Raw genomic sequence first — 17,429 nt, 5'->3', positions numbered from 1 at the left:
TCGCGCAGTACCTATACATATATTACTTGATAAATTAACCTTCCCCAAAATATGATATATACTGTAAAGACATCTGCTATGGAGGTGCGTACAGAGTTCTAGGAAACGCCAGCAGATCTGCAGTTATCTGATACCATGAAAAATTTCTAATAAATTACTGGTAGTTGGAAATTATTAATGTTGGCAGGAAATCCAGTTATAATAGTTTTCTTCATTAAAAATGTCAGATTTGATTTAAGCTGATCTCCTAGAACTGTGTACAAATAGCTTAATATCATGGAAGATTAAAGGATTTTTACCTGCACATAGGTTCTAATGGGACAAGTTGGAATAAACTAATTTAATTCGTAATAGCGCTTGATAATACCTTGTAACCCTTTCATCTGTCTGGAGGTAAGCCATATTTTTGTGCTTTACGCCCAAGGGATGGATGGGAGGAGCTGCCAGAGACCTGTAGAGACACAGCTGGGTTCTTTCATCTGTTAGTTCGACTTACATGAACTTTTACATATTAACGTTAAAATGTGGTTACATAGTTAGCTGTCAATGTAGAATCACTTTCCTCTACTCTTGGGAAGGTACTTCTGGTACTTAGTTGTCTAAAATAATATACTTAAAGGGGTATTACAGTTTATGATAGCACATATTTATTTTTGCAAATACCTGTGAAATAGCAACGTTGGAGCGACTTTTTAAAGGGGTTATCCCATGATTCCTTTAAAAAATAAAAATCAGACATCATATAGTACATAACAATCTCTTTCTAACAAAGCTAGCACCAGCCCTGTACCTCGCATGGATCCAGAGATCTCCCCATTCATTGCTCTGCTAGATTTATATCAAGCTGACAGCTCAATAGGAGTGTCTTTTCTGCTGCAGCTCAGGGGGGGGGCGTGTCTCAGCTCTACCTATCACAGCTCAGGAGGCAGTTGAAGGATGAAACTGAGCATGTGCGGCCATCTTAGTGAGCAGGACAAAGAAATAAGAAAAAGAACAAAGAGCAAGAGGCATTTTATTGAATAACTTAGTGGCTATACAAAGTTTTTAATTAGTTGCGATGACAAAAGTCCAGGTGCTGGCTTGAAAAATGTCGAATATTTTTTGTGGGACAACGCCTTTACAGAACACTTCATAGTGTTGTCTCCCTGTTATTCCTCCTAAAAATGTACAAACAAATTGACAGCTAGGTGTTATCATTCCTCTTGTTAGTGAGGTATATTCTTAAATACTATCATACTGTCCAATCAATGCTGAAAGTATCAGCCTCAATAAGGGCACATTTCCACATTTGTTAATTTCCTAGTGGAATAAAAGAAGATTGGTAAGATCTGGAATTCTAAGAACAAAATGCTTCAGAGTTATTGAGGGCAGCAATTAGTTTACTGCTTCAGTTCTGGATTCTCTAACTCCTGGCTATTAGATGCATTTTCCCTGTAGCAATGCATGGAGACCAGGCATCCTTATTGACAAGACTTATCAGAAAACCTTCAGCTATTGTAAAATGAAAGATGATATGCCATGCTGGAATTGGCCTCCAGTATGAAGACTCACTTTCTATGTATACAGAATACATCTACTTTTAATTTTTTTAAAGTAGTGGCCTGGATTGGTTTGATCCTAAGTCTTCACTGGGTCCCCCAGATACCTTTGAGGTGTCACCGGGCATTGGTGCTCTCTGGAGGAGATGACTTCAAAGGGAAATAACTTCAGACATTCAGGGTCTGCAGTAAACCAGTGTGCTTTTTTACTGGAGGAACTAAAGTGCAAAACAGTACAGGCAAGGCACTGAGCTGACTTCTCCAGTCTCCTCCCTGGCAGAAGAAGGTTTTCTGTTGAGGAAAGGCCTGAGCTAGCTGTCCTTCTCTTTCCCTCAGAAGGATGGCTCCCTAGCCAAAGGGCTGATCCGGGTGGTCCCCTCCTCATTCTCGGTCAAGTCAAAGCCAGTGGCAATACATGCCAGCAGCAGGAATGAAGTCCTGCCTGCTCAGTTCAGTCTGTCTGCTGCACTAGGCTAGTCAATCAGCAGCAGCAGACTCTGCTAGCCCTGTTAAATAATAATTGGCCAGTCCAGCCCCCAACAGACAGAGGAAAGTGTAGTACGCATTATGTATTTTACTGTTTGCTTCTGACTGCAGCTACCCGCAATGAAAGGTTGGCAGGAACAGGGTTAACCATTCTCTTCCTCCCCACTTGGTAGGCTGGTCTTGCTTCCTGCCAGGAGTGGGCATTCCTGTGTGGACACCGAGTGGAGAGGAAGCAACCCACTAAGCTTCTGCTCCCGTTAACAAATTCTCCAGAGATTACGACTCTATTTTGTCCTCAAGTGAAACCTTGAGATTCTAGACAGCAGAGTGAATATCTGCATCTACAGACACTGCTCTAAGGTGAGGGACTAAAGCCAAGCCACCCATCACCAAACAACCACTATGCCAGTATCACCTAAATGCTGAATTGCCACCAACCAACCTGCATCTACAGTCAGGTCCATAAATATTGGGACATCGACAAAACTCTAACATTTTTTGCTCTATACACCACCACAATGGATCTGAAATGAAACGAACAAGATGTGCTTTACCTGCAGACTGTCAGCTTTAATTTGAGGATATTTACATCCAAATCAGGTGAACGGTGTAGGAATTACAACAGTTTGCATATGTGCCTCCCACTTGTTAAGGGACCAAAAGTAATGGGACAATTGGCTTCTCAGCTGTTCCATGGCCAGGTGTGTGTTATTCCCTCATTATCCCAATTACAATGAGCAGATAAAAGGTCCAGAGTTCATTTCAAGTGTGATATTTGCATTTGGAATCTGTTGCTGTCAACTCTAAAGATGAGATCCAAAGAGCTGTCACTATCAGTGAAGCAAGCCATCAATAGGCTGAAAAAACAAAACAAACCCATCAGAGAGATAGCAAAAATATTAGGCGTGGCCAAAACAACTGTTTGGAACATTCCTAAAAAGAAGGAACGCATCAGTGATCTCAGCAACACGAAAAGACCTGGAAGACCACGGAAAACAACTGTGGTGGATGACCGAAGAATTCTTTCCTGGTGAAGGAAACACCCTTCACAACAGTTGGCCAGATCAAGAACACTCTCCAGGAGGTAGATGTATGTGTGTCAAAGTCAACAATCAAGAGAAGACTTCACCAGAGTGAATACAGAGGGTTCACCACAAGATGTAAACCATTGGGGAGCCTCACAAACAGGAAGGCCAGATTAGAGTTTGCCAAACGACATCTAAAAAAGCCTTCACAGTTCTGGAACAACATCATATGGACAGATGAGACCAAGATCAACTTGTGCCAGAGTGATGGGAAGAGAAGAGTATGGAGAAAGAAAGGAACTGCTCATGATCCTAAGCATACCACCTCATCAGTGAAGCATGGTGGTGGTAGTGTCATGGGGTGGGCATGTATGGCTGCCAATGGAACTGGTTCTCTTGTATTTATTGATGATGTGACTGCTGACAAAAGCAGCAGGATGAATTCTGAAGTGTTTCGGGCAATATTATCTGCTCATATTCAGCCAAAAGCTTCAGAACTCATTGGACGGCACTTCACAGTGCAAAAGCAACCAAAGAGTTTTTTAAGGGAAAGAAGTGGAATGTTATGCAATGGCCAAGTCAATCACCTGACCTGAATCTGGATGAGCACGCATTTCACTTGCTAAAGACAAAACTGAAGGGAAAATGCCCCAAGAACAAGCAGGAACTGAAGACAGCTGCACTAGAGACCTGGCAGAGCATCACCAGGGATGAAACCCAGCGTCTGGTGATGTCTATGCATTCCAGACTTCAGGTTGTAATTGACTGAAAAGGATTTGCAACCAAGTATTAAAAAGTTAACGTTTGATTTATGATTATTATTCTGTCCCATTACTTTTGGTCCCTTAACAAGTGGGAGGCACATATGCAAACTGTTGTAATTCCTACACCGTTCACCTGATTTGGATGTAAATACCCTCAAATTAAAGCTGACAGTCTGCAGTTAAAGCACATCTTGTTCGTTTCATTTCAAATCCATTGTGGTGGTGTATAGAGCCAAAAAAAATAAAATTGTGCCGATATCCCAATATTTATGGACCTGACTGTATATCCTTGATGGTGCCAAGTATACTATACTATAATTCCACTGCACCGATCCCCAGGGAGCAACGGCCTGAGGGAGTACACCATGACAAAACACTTCATCAGGGTCACTACCACTCCTATCCTCTACACCAGCTCCTCAGGGGGTCACTGCAGAGAACAGGCTATATTACAATAAACATGTAAAATGCAGTCCAACAATTTAAAACAGCAGCATAAATCATAGTACCAGTTAACCCTTCCAAGTGCACTATAGAAATGAGTTGATGGCTTTACGTAGCAATAGGGGCAATTGTCCACATGGTCTATACTTCAAAGTACCCTTGCTCCAGGGCACTACAACCCCTCTTGGGCAGACCTGCGGAGGGAAGCCTACGTGCCTGCTTTCTGGAGATGGTTCCCCACGCCTCTTGGCAGCTTCAGCAGCTCCGCTGCACTTCCGGGATGTCTGTTTTGCCGTCACTGCAGCTAATTGCTGGTGCAACAGTGACTTGGTCTCGTGACGCAAGGGAAGCAGGTCACCACTGCAGCCAGTAATCTACTGCTGCGGCATCAAAATGGAAGTGGACATCCTGGGAGCACAGATGAGAAGCCAAGGCCGGGGAGAAAATTGTAGAGAGTCAGCGCTGGAAGCAGGTAAGTAGGTTTCCCTTCGCAGGTCTGCACAACCCTATTAAACTTATACATATAAATGAGGTCAAATAGGCTAATTGACAATCAAGTCATAAGAAACTGAAGGAGATATAATTGACCCTCACAACAAAATTTAGTGTGCCCACCCCACTAAAAGCTCTGACAAGTATATACATTTTTAATCTTAAATGATCACTGTAAATTCATAACAGATCTATATAAGGGTCGGACTGGGTCTGGTTTTCAGACTGGTTGAAGGGGTACTCTGTTAGTTCTGATGCACCACAATCGCTTTCCTATTCATGCAGCAGTATTTTCCAGCCAAATCCTGGCATATTTGCCGGGTGCCAGTCGGATCGCGGACGGATCCCTTTATAGTTAATGGGGCTGTCTGGCATTCGGGTACCGTCTGGCAATGCTGGATCCAGAGAGCTCAGGCAGGGTGTTCTCTCCTGAAACTCCTGCCAGCAGTGTGAAACTAGCCTTACACATAGGTCATCTTAGGGTTCTCATAAATTAAATAGAAGCAAAGTGGGCATAAAACAACAGTAAAATTGTATTATATTGAATCAATACCGCACTTGGAGGCACATTTTTTTAAAGGCTATCTGTCACCAGAATTAACCCTATTAAACTGGCTGACATTAACGATGTGCTAATGTCAGCAGACCCTAACTCTCCTATTCTTAGGCTTATGGATGCGCCCCTTACTGCACAATGTTAACTTTGATGATATGCAAATTAGCCTCTAGGAGCAGGAGGGGCGTTGCTCCTGCTCCTAGAGGCTCCATTCTCCCACCTCATGTCACGCCCTGCCATCCTTGATTGACAGGCCAGGCAGCGTTCATCTCGTCCTGCCGGCCCTGTGTGTTGGGTAAACGGCACTGCGCTGGCGCGAGATTTATTCAACACACAGGGCCGGCAGGGGAAGACAAACGCTGGCCCTGTCAATCAAGGGCGGCATGGCGTGACTTGTGGTGGGAGAACGGAGCCTCTAGGAGCAAGAGCAACGCCCCCCCTCCCCCTTCCTGCTCCTAGAGGCTAATTTGCATATCATCAAAGTTAAAATTGTGCAGTAAGGGGCACATCCATAAGCATAAGAATAGGAGAGTTAGGGGCTGCTGACATTAGCACATCGCTAATTTCAGCCAGTTTAATAGGGTTGATTCTGGTGACAGAAACCCTTTAAGTAATCTTGAATAATAATCTAAAAATATTCTTTAACAATTTTTGTTAATAGATTGGTATCTTTATTACAGTGACTGCTACAACCAATTCTCCTACAGAGGACTGTTTTTTGACAGATATCATAATGGAGAATCCAGCCCATCCCATTCCTGCCACAATACCTGACTCTGACAGAATAAAGCAGGTAAGAATCCTGTTGCATTTATTCTCAAGATGTTCCAACCATGTGTGGTCACTGCAGAAAGGGGTAAAACTCTAAGATTATGTATTTTTATGTTTTCCACACTTAGAGCTGTGAATATAGGATTAATAACCACCCTATAGAAACAGTTGCTAGGTGGTGCTGCTCCTCTTTAGAGGGGGCTGCCGCTCTAGCTTGTCAGTGAGTGGGATACAAGCAGCCAGCAGAAGGAACAAACAACAGGACCAGGCATGGGCATAACTATAGCCATAGCACTTTCTATGGGGACCAGAGGTTGAGGCGGCCCAATCAGGTGCGAGAATGTTGTACCTTTTTGTGGGGAATAACAAAATGGCGGCTTTTTGCTATAATTAGAGTTTTCTGATATATTGTGCTATTAAACATACCTTTAGTTATTGACACTTATGCTGCTGTTTTTAATTTTCTTACACTAGGTGTTGAGGGACTCATCTTATTTTGCTATGGGGCCCTATGAATTATAGTTAGATCCCTGGGACCAGGTGCCAATCCCTGAGAAAAAGAGAACTGCATGTATTCTGGTTAAGCTATATAGAGGGACAGTGCATTATATAAGTCTAAAGAGATAATGAACTTTTAAAGGGAACCTTTCACCATGAAAATGCAATGTACTCTTCAGGCAGCACGTTATAGAGCAGGAGGAGCTGAGCAGATTGATATATAGTTTTATGGGAAAATATTAAGTAAATCTTGTATCTCATTCTCATTTGAAGTCGAGGAGGCGGTCCTATCAGTGACTGACAGCTATCTCTGTATACACAGTCATAGAGGGAAGGCTGTCAATCACTGATAGGACCGCCTCCTTGACCTCAAAGCCCATATACGCAGCCGCAGGAGCTGTTCAATAAAGGCCCTATTACACCTGAAGATAATCCTGCAGATCATTGCTAACTAGTGTTCGTATGACTACTCATTAGTCTAATAGGACCCTCATGTAGAAGTCTGCCTACTCCTGCTGGTATGTATATGTGCCACCTGTAACGTTTTCAGTATAGAACTAGTTACTTGTTTCACCTCATTACATCCTCCGCCGATTCCATCTCCCTGTCTCACCGACACCAAGAGCACCCCAACCACACCATCAAGCAGGAAACCCTGAACCAGGGTGTGTCCCAGGGAGAAGAAACTGTGTGCCCTGCCTTTACTCTGTCCTTGGCCCAGGGGGTGCCCAAGAGGACCCTAACCACCATCCTAGCCGCCACCAGTCACATCCTCTTGCCTCTCCTGAGGGCCACTGCACATGTGATGTCCAATTTAATGTACCATATTAAACAAGTACATTTTGTGGCAAAATTCGCTATATAATAGTTTTTTTCTTTTAATTTTCAGCCAGAAGAAAATGACTGTCCAGTGACAACCATCAATGCTCTGTCAGGTAAGATAAATGAGTTCTCTATCTTTGCAGAACTTTGCAGATATTAGTGAATAATAAATCCAAAATAAGAGCAACATGTTTATCTATGTAGTCATACTATATGCAATATAATGGTATATAGCTTCCATTCATTGGATAATATATCTTTATAAAGGCACTCTCATTTTCTGTTACAGAACTCAAAATCACTATACCAATTAAAGGGTTTGTTCACTCCCTGGGGCTTTTCAGACGGACCCTCCAGTGTGGCTCAACCCTTCAGAAGTAATTAGGCTTAACTGATCCCCGCCACTGGGTTCCGGGTCCTTCAAGCCCCAGCTGCCACTGCAGATCTTGAGTCTTCCCCCATAAACATCCATTTTGACTCTGATCACCTGCCCGCTGTAGCCAATGACTGGCTGCAGCAGGGTTGTGTACACCATGTGTGACATGATGCATGATGGGGTACACATCACTACTGAGGCCAGTTTTGGGCTTTAGTGGCCATATGACCCACATCAAACCAGATGTTGACGGTAGGGTGGGGGATTGAAGAAGGTGGTAAAGCAATGAAGGAGCCAGAGACCAGCAGTGGGGATCAGGTAAATATGATTCCCTCCACAGGTCTGACCACGCTGTGAGAGTCTGCCCAAAAGGCCCCTGGGGTTCAGCCATAACATAACGCTGTATTCCGTGTTCTGTCATGATCTCTATCATCAGTGAAGGACACAAAGGGAAAGCTGAGCTTGATCAACATTACATCACAGGAACAATGTAATAACTTACAGTAGAACGTAACCAACTGCACATTAAATATGACTTGTAACCCCTTTTTAGCTCTAGACTACCAGGCATAGTGACAATAACCCCTTCACTGCCCTAGACCACCAAGGTTGTTAGCATTAAATCCTTAAACATTCTAGACTATTAGAGAAGTAACCATTATCACTTAACGAAACAGACCAACATAGAAGTAACATTTTGGGGGTCATTTACTATGTTGAAATACCTCCTAAATTAGGTGTATTTCAGGTGCAGATGGCGGTGCAACGGTTTGTTGTGCCACTATCTGCTATTTCGCCCTGATCATGCTAGGTCTAAAATTGTGGGCATCATCAAATTCCCCACTTCGCCTGTTCTGATGATTCCCGGTTCCCTCCTGATCTCTGGGTCTTGGTTCCTCTTGACCCACGAGAAATGACCACTTAGCCAATCATTGGGGCAATTCACCACTGCGTCACTCATTTGCTGAATGGTCATTTTCTATTTGTCGAAAAGGACCCAGAAAAAGGGACCTGAGGAAGGGCCTGGGAATTGTCGGAATGGAAGTGGTATAGGTGTGTAAGAATTTCTAACTTATTCCAAGCCTATTAAAAAATTATATAAACCAACAAGCCTTTTAATCTAAATGCAGGACACTATAAAGATACACACTCAAGTCAGATTATTATGACCACCAGCTAATATCCAGATTAGCCACTGTGTGCAGCGCGCAGAGCAGCTACACAGGTTGGGAGTGATTCAATAAGGTCCTGGTAGGTTGTTACAGGTATCTGGAGCTATGCTGACTGTAGTGCATCCCACAGCTACTGGAGGGTGCTTTGGGGAGGATCCATAGAGGGAACATGATAATCAAGGTGCTCCCACATATGCTGAATTGGGTTCAAGTCTTGGGAATTAAGGGGTCAGGTTAGTACTTGGAAGTCTTCATGCTCTTCCAACCAATGTCGGACATTTCTAGATGTGTGACATGTCGCATTGTCTTGCTGAAAGATCTCAGCCAAATCGATTGAGAGTGCCTTCCACATGGATTAATGGGCCCAGAGAATGCCATAAAAACAATCCTCAGACCATAATGCTGCCAGCACTAGCTTGTATTCTTCCAGCAATGGTTCAATGAAGCAGAAAACATGACTCATCGGAGAAGACAACTCTTTGACAATGAGTGGAGGTCCACTTCCAATACTGCTGAAAAAACTGAAGCCTTTTCTTTGTTAGCAGAGGTGAGGTAACCATGCCTCTTCTTTGGAGCTTAATACGCAGTAGTGTTCTGGTAGCCTCCTGCTTCATTTTGGCAGTGAACTGCTTCACTGTGGTGTTTCAAACCGCACCCTTAGGCACCTTCATAGCCAATGTTCACCTCTCACATCAACAGTACATGGTGCTCCGCAGTTTCTATGCTGATGTATTTGCATTGGAGCCATTAATCCACTCACACTTTCACTACAGCAGCACAAACTGCGAAGTTTCAGATTAAAGTCAGTAATCATCCCTTTTTGCAACTCTGGTAAATGGCCCCTTTTACTTCCGTTAGCAACAAGGGATATGTGTGCAGACAGCCTATCACACATCTTTTATACCCACCAAACCAGCTCACGATACGTTACTTCCCTCATGAGCTATGCACTGCCAATGTTGAAAGTAGGAAGTGGTCATAATAATAAGACTCGACTGTGTATTTTATTAAATTAATCACCACTGCATTCTGTGCCCATTTGCTGGAGTACATTCATTTCAGGTGCATGTGTTAGATGAAATGAATTAAATGAGTGGGGCTTTTTCTAGGGAAAAAAAGTTATTTTGTAGACAAAAGATACATTAAAGTAATATGCGGATTCTGGATATTGCCTGGACCTAAATTTGTAGATATGTGCATTTTAAAAATATATATAGGAAAATGTTACCTGTCTGCATGTAGTTGTGGTAATTTGTACTATAGTATGTGTCATTCTTTATCTAAAAGAAATGAAAAAGTATTTCCCATTATATTTAATTGTGTGTCCAGGCTAATGAAAAGTGTCTTATTGTGTAAAATACATTACAAGTAATGTAAATAATATATCAACAGTTTGTTACTTGTTTGTTACTACAAGCTTTAAAACATTTTTTTTCCACACAACCCCCTCTCCCTGCTGGACCTGTGGTGGAAGGGATACTTAACTTCTCCCCATCACTAGGTTCTATGTCCTTTGGATTGCTGAGTTCCGGTTCCCTGCACGTCAACTTTTGGAGTGGATGGGAGTCTTGCGGCCATTCATTGACTGCAAGGGCACCCATCAGTGACGTGTCCCTCAGGTGGCATGTGACCCAGGACCTGTAGTCTTCATCACTACTGAAGATCCTCTGGGCCTTTTAAATTTGACTTCTATGGATCCCCTTAAACTTTGAGGGACATAAAAGCTATTTTTTAACAGATTATTTTGATCAATAGGTTTGGAGAAAAGGAGGTGGTCTCCAAACTGATGCAGTTGTCATGATGAATTTGCTTTGTTGTAAAAACAGCAAGAGCTGCCATGTTGACCAGAAGGAAACACTGAGTGGTAGACCCTATAAAGTTTGAAGGATTTGTTGACCACCTGCTCACACTGGGGGCCCAACTCTCCAATCATATTGGGGGGGAATATGGGGGGCCCTATGCCAGAAAATGGTGTAAAAAAAGTTGCAAATTTAGGCACAAGTGGCGTTTCTATGTTCCCCTTGCAACTTTTTGAAAAAGAAGAGAAGCAGGGGCATGGCGTGTAGTTTACTGATGTAAATGACGCATGAAATCTAATCCAGCTAGGGGCTGGGGTAGATTTCAGTCTAGGCACATTAAAAGCTGGAGATTGCGCCTAATTTATGACGAGGTCTGCACCTCGGCATAAATTTAGCACATTCTCTGACGGAGTAGAGGATATCAAAGACCAACATAAAACAGTGGTCTTTGATAAATGACCTTCATTGATTTTAGAATATGAAGAGTATGGTTATGCTCATAGACAGTTGGCCAAGATATCTTATTTTTTTTCGTTATTGTTCTTCACAGATTTAACTAATTCTTATAAAGAAAGCAGTGAAACCAGCTTGCCACCAACTATTAGTGACTTGTTGGATGATGAGGATCTGCTGTACACTCTGAAGATAAAATTGGATCCGTGTCACCCTACAGTGAAAAACTGGAGAAACTTCGCCAGTAAGTGGGGAATGAGCTACGATGAATTATGTTTCCTGGAGCAGAGGCAGCAAAGTCCAACCATTGGTTTCTTGTTACGGAACAGTGAGAGGACTGTGGAACAGCTGATCGACTTGTGTAAACTCTATAAAAGAGTTGATGTTCAGAAAGTCTTGCTAAAATGGGTCAATGTTGATTGGCCGATGAGGGTCCATAAAACATACAGGAGCAGCGTGTGATGACGAGTGCTGTGAACTGGAGACATAATTTTGCATTGCAGAATGTCTAAATCATTCATGACCTGATTGTAGTTTCTGTTGGCCAGGGAAGCTTTGGCAGTTCTATAAAAGGAATTAAAACAATTTATAGATGAGAAAAAAAACTGTGCAAAACTGAATGTTTTAACTCCGTCCTTATTTTTCCTGTGGGCTAAGGTGGGAGTTTCATTTTAGATGACTCTAAAGTAGGCTTATAGTTGTGTAGATGTTACATTGAAAATTATATGTATGACTGTCATATGCCAAACCCATAAATATATGCATGTGAGTTTTTTTTTTCTAAAAGCATGTTTTTTATGCCAATAAGCGTTATAAAAAAATAAAAATAAAAAGGTACAAGTGCTCTGGTTATAGTCTAGGCTGCTGCCCAAGCATTCCTGTACCTTGGAATATAAGATCTGCTGCTCTAAAAGGGGAAATCTGACTACAGGGATTGGTGAACCTGACTGCACCATGCTCCCAGGATGGACACCTATAAGCGAATCGCACCCTAGAGACTCAGTGGGATCACATCCATATACTTGAACCTAGTTGTGATACAGGGTTCTGGGGGACCATTTACATCACCAGTAGAGTTACACATTACTACTAAGCAATACCAGTGATGACCAGAAGAGCGCATTATCATCCTCTGCACAGCACAATTATTGGCTCTGTATGTATGATTATACTTAAAGGGATTCTGTCACCTCAGCGCCGCCTCATAATCCTGTGTGACGCCTCCGGTTCTCCCTCCCCCTCCTTCTGCTCTAACATCTCGCGCGTGCGCACAGGGCTCTGCCAGTGTGCAGGTCATCGAGAGGTTGAGCGAAGTGCCGGCGCATGCGCACTTCGCTCTATGAAGCCGAACGGAGAAGTCTGCACGGGCGCATCAGGCAGAGCCCTGTGCACACGCGCGAGATGTTAGAGCAGAAGGAGGGGGGAGGGAGGGAGAGCCGGAGGCGTCACACAGGATTATGAGGCGGCGCTGAGGTCGGGAAAGGCGGAGCTGGGCACGAACGGCGGCGTGTGCGGGCGGCAGCTTGGATCCATTTACATCCCCTTGGGCACCTTATTTTGTTGAATGACAGGTTAGTAATAGCGTTTTTTTAGCAAAATGAGCCTACAGATTACATTTATAAGACCACATTAGGAATCGTGAAAGCTCCCTGAACATAACCATATCTTTATCTGGAGGGGGTGAAACCTGGTGACAGAATCCCTTTAAGAGGAAAAGTCATGAAGGAAATTTTGTAATTTCAAAAACAATATACAACTATACTTTGGGCAGCAAAGTAAAATGCCGATTAAGGGTGTGTAGATGAAAAAGTGGTGTAACATAAAAACATGTTTGTCATTTTACAGTTAAGATATATACAGTATACTTAAATAATAAAATAAAAACTACATTAATTCTTATCAGTGCTAATACAACTGCACAAGATAACAAATACAATGTATACAGAAAGAAAATCAAATTGTACACTCACTGACAAAAAAAATAATGCACCAAAAAGTTATCAAATGAAAGTTTATATATGTGAATGTAATGATGATAATGATGATATATGTAAGTAAATACAATATTAGAGTGAAAGGATAAGTTTATTAGACCGCCTCTAGCCTGGATACAAGATGAGATGCGGTTGGGCATGGAGGCATACAGGTTCTGTGTGGTATCCTGCAGCACGATTCCCCACAGATGTTACAGCTGGGCCTGTAGATCCTGCACATTTGTAGGTTCTGCACACAGATTACAGTTGGGCCTGTAGATCCTGCACACTAATAGGTTCTGCACACAGATTACAGTTGGGCCTGTAGATCCTGCACACTCATAGGTTCTGCACACAGATTACAGTTGGTCCTGTAGATCCTGCACACTCATAGGTTCTGCACACAGATTACAGTTGGTCCTGTAGATCCTGCACACTCATAGGTTCTGCACACAGATGTTATATTTGAGCCTGTAGATCCTGCACACTCATAAATTCTGCACACAGATTACAGTTGAGCCTGTAGATCCTGCACACTCATAAATTCTGCACACAGATTACAGTTGGGCCTGTAGATCCTGCACACATCCTAGCTGGTCCTGTAAATGCTTAATTGGCAATAAATCTGGTAATCCAAGGAAATGTTACAATCTGACGAGACATTCCTGGGAAGCTGCTGCTTTGTGTGGGTGAGCATTATCCTGCTGAACAATTCCAGTTGGAAGCTCTGGCATGAGGGCAACACATGTGGCTGCAGAATGTTCTTCAAATACCGCTAAATTGTTATCGACCTTCATATTACTACTAGAGGAGCCCAACTGCGGTATGCGATGGCTTCCCAGATCATCACACCAGCAGTTGAGGCAGTGTGTCACTTCAGAGCGAAGGTGGATTGAAGCACTCACCACGGGACCTCCATACTCAAACCTGACCGTTTCGGGTTTCCAAACAGAACCTGGATTCATTGCCAAAGATGATATAGTTCCAGTCCAGGTTTTTTCATTCTCATCACCACTGTAAATGAGGATGGCGGTTGCTGGCTATCAATGGCAGGACACGTAATAGGCATCGTGACACCAAATTTCCTTCTGGTAAGCACCTGGAAATAGCCTGGGCAGAGATGGGGGGTGGGGGGGGATGTGGGTGTAATGAGCCACTTGTGTCTGGATGGTGGATAACAAAACTGTGGGAGCTGCCCATATTTGTTGGGAGATCAAATAATTCTGGTGGTGGTTTGTCTGGGCTGTCTGGAGCCAGTTTACATGCCTCACATAACCACTGCTCCCAACAGCTCCTAACAACTAGCTCAGAACCCCCTAGATGGCGGGCAATTCGTCGAAACAACCAACTTGATTCTTTTAGTCCAGTGATGCTCCCCTTGTCAAAGCTTTTCAACTGGGCAAAATGTCTTCGACTGCATCCCAGAGGAATGTCTAGCTGCCAACATTCTCTCACTAAGAAGTACGCTACCCCAAAATAGCGTCTGAGAGCCTTTTGTAGAGCAGCAGGGGAAACACCTTTTTGCCCTTTTGTGGTAAGACTCAGTGTCTGATCACACCAAACCTGTAATCATTTACATGCCTGTCTGAGACATAACAACATGCAAAGTTTTGCAGCAATCTAACATTTCTATTTGGGTGCGCTATTTTTTTGTGTGTCAATGAATGTATATCTGTATAGTAATGGTAAAATAATGCTTGCATGTGCCTCCCTTTTAACTTTAAAAATTGCATCTGCCATTTGATTCACTGGAGGCATCTTGTTATAGTACTTATAATTATGGTACTTACTTTTAGAAAGTTTTTTTTCTATTACTTTTGTAAATATACAGTACTTTGGTGTGAAATTTCTGTTTTTGTATGCCCTTTAAAAATAATACTTGATTTGGGAAAATACATTTCCTAAGGGGTTTTCAGGAATTAGAAAACTGTTTCTGGGATGTCACTGCTATTGCAGCTCATCATCACCGATCACTGGAATGAGACTGCTATGCCAGATGCATCCGATGGAAAAGAGTGGTACTGTTTCTGAGAAAAGAGAGAAGAGCCAGTTTTCTAATCCCAGACATTTTGATATTCAAAGTGTTTTTGTAAACCAAATTTTTTTTTATTCTTATAGACAGGAATACCAACTCTAGTAACACTTGTGATAAATGTCTGACTTAAAAGGTTTTTCTGAGATTTTTTTAAACTGATGACGTATCCTATCTGCCTACATTGTATATCTGTTGTGCTTGGTATCGCACTCAGACCCATTCACATGAATGGGGCTGAGCTGCTTCTAGGCCACGTGATGGTTGTCACAGTGAACGGGTCGTCACTCAGCTTAGGGAAAACAGAGAGAAGGCTGTGACAATCACAGGAGGGCCCCTGCCTCCTCAAACAGCTGATCGGCAGGGGTCCCAAGTATTAGATCCCCACGATCAGATACTGATGGCCTACCCAGAGGATAGGTTATCAGTATAAAAATCTCAGAAAACCCATTTAACTGATCAAATCTGTTGCCCCGTGTCTTGCTCATCACATAGTAGTAGTAAGTCAAGAGGCTAATAATATTAAAAGTGGTTTCCCGGGAGTTTAATATTGATGGCCTATCATCAGGATAGATCATCAATATTTGATCGATAGAGGGTCTGACTCCTGGCACTCTGCCAATTAGTTGTTTGAAGAGGTTGAGGTGCTCCTATGAGCACTACAGCCTCCGCAAAGAATACCAAGCACAGCGCTGTACATTGTATAAAGGCTGTTCTTGGTATTGCAGCCCAGTTCTGTTGATTTGAATGGGACTGAGCTGCAAGTAGGCCATGTGAACAAAGAACGTGATGTCACTAGCCTAGAACAGGCTGCAGATCATACTGGAGTGCCAAGCCTCTTCAAACAGCTGATTGTCTGGGGTGCCAGGAGTTGAAACCTCACCAATCAGATACTGATTACCCATCCTGAGGATAGGTCATTAGTAGTGAACTCCTGGAAAGCCACTTTAAGATGTTCAAGATGTTCTTCTGAATTACAGACCACAAAAGTACATGGCCTTTGGTCATGTCTTAATCGGAATATGGGTGTGCTTAGTTGGGTCTTGGCCTGGTTTTGGTGGACTATAGGTACATCTGTGTACAGTCCTTTTTTTCTTTTTTCTAAATACATTAAGGGCTCTTTCACACCTGCGTTATTGTCTTCCGGCATAGAGTTCCGTCGTCGGGGCTCTATGCCGGAAGAATCCTGATCAGGATTATCCTAATGCATTCTGAATGGAGAGTAATCCGTTCAGGATGCATCAGGATGTCTTCAGTTCCGGTACGGAACGTTTGTTGGCCGGAGAAAATACCGCAGCATGCTGCGCTTTTTGCTCCGGCCAAAAATCCGGAACACTTGCCGCAAGGCCGGATCCGGAATTAATGCCCATTGGAAGGCATTGATCCGGATCCGGCCTTAAGCTAAACGTCGTTTCGGCGCATTGCCGGAGCCGACATTTAGCTTTTTCAGAGTGGTTACCATGGCTGCCGGGACGCTAAAGTCCTGACAGCCATGGTAAGTGTAGCGGGGAGCGGGGGAGCAGTGTACTTACCGTCCGTGCGGCTCCCCGGGCGCTCCAGAGTGACGTCAGGGCGCCCCAAGCGCATGGATCACGTGATCGCATGGATCACGTCATCCATGCGCATGGGGCGCTCTGACGTCATTCTGGAGCGCCCCGGGAGCCGCACGGACTGTAAGTATACCGCTCCCCCGCTCCCCGCTCCTACTATGGCAACCAGGACTTTAATAGCGTCCTGGGTGCCATAGTAACACTGAAAGCATTTGGAAGACGGTTCCGTCTTCAAATGCTTTCAGTACACTTGCGTTTTTCCGGATCCGGAGTGTAATTCCGGCAAGTGGAGTACACGCCGGATCCGGACAACGCAAGTGTGAAAGAGGCCTAATGACTTTAAGGAAAACCACTTTTCACACCTGTGTATCAGTATTGTGCATCATTATTTCTAAGCCAAAGCCAAGCAGTGGAACCTAAACAGTTAAAACCATACTGCTCCTTGTGCATGTTTTGGAGCCGATCCTGGTTTTGGCTTACAAATACCAATGCAAAGTAAGGTTAAATGACTATTTTCTTCATGTAACTGAGTTTTACTTAGTTTATGTTGATTTTTTTAAATTAAAAATGTTGTCTAATTTACATATTCTTTACTTATGTCCATTTTTTTCTCTGTAGATAAGAAACATAGAAAAGCAGTCTTCGTACAAACTTACAAATGTATCACATCGAATGTGG

The 17,429-nt window shown here is 43.2% G+C and overlaps 1 protein-coding gene across 1 annotated transcript in view; it reads left to right on the top strand.

Moving 5' to 3' along the window:
* EDARADD (EDAR associated death domain) overlaps positions 1–12,392 on the top strand; it is an 87,284-nt gene extending 74,892 nt beyond the window's left edge. The window contains exons 4-6 of the mRNA XM_040429594.1: positions 5,986–6,098; positions 7,464–7,509; positions 11,294–12,392. Of these exons, the coding sequence (XP_040285528.1) occupies positions 5,986–6,098; positions 7,464–7,509; positions 11,294–11,658 (524 nt within the window). The 3' untranslated portion in view covers positions 11,659–12,392. The remainder of the gene's footprint in view (positions 1–5,985; positions 6,099–7,463; positions 7,510–11,293) is intronic.
* Positions 12,393–17,429: the final 5,037 nt, after the last annotated feature.

The sequence above is a fragment of the Bufo bufo genome, chromosome 4 (assembly GCF_905171765.1).
Source record: "Bufo bufo chromosome 4, aBufBuf1.1, whole genome shotgun sequence".
NCBI lineage: Eukaryota > Metazoa > Chordata > Amphibia > Anura > Bufonidae > Bufo > Bufo bufo.
This window is presented reverse-complemented; position numbering and strand designations above follow the sequence as displayed.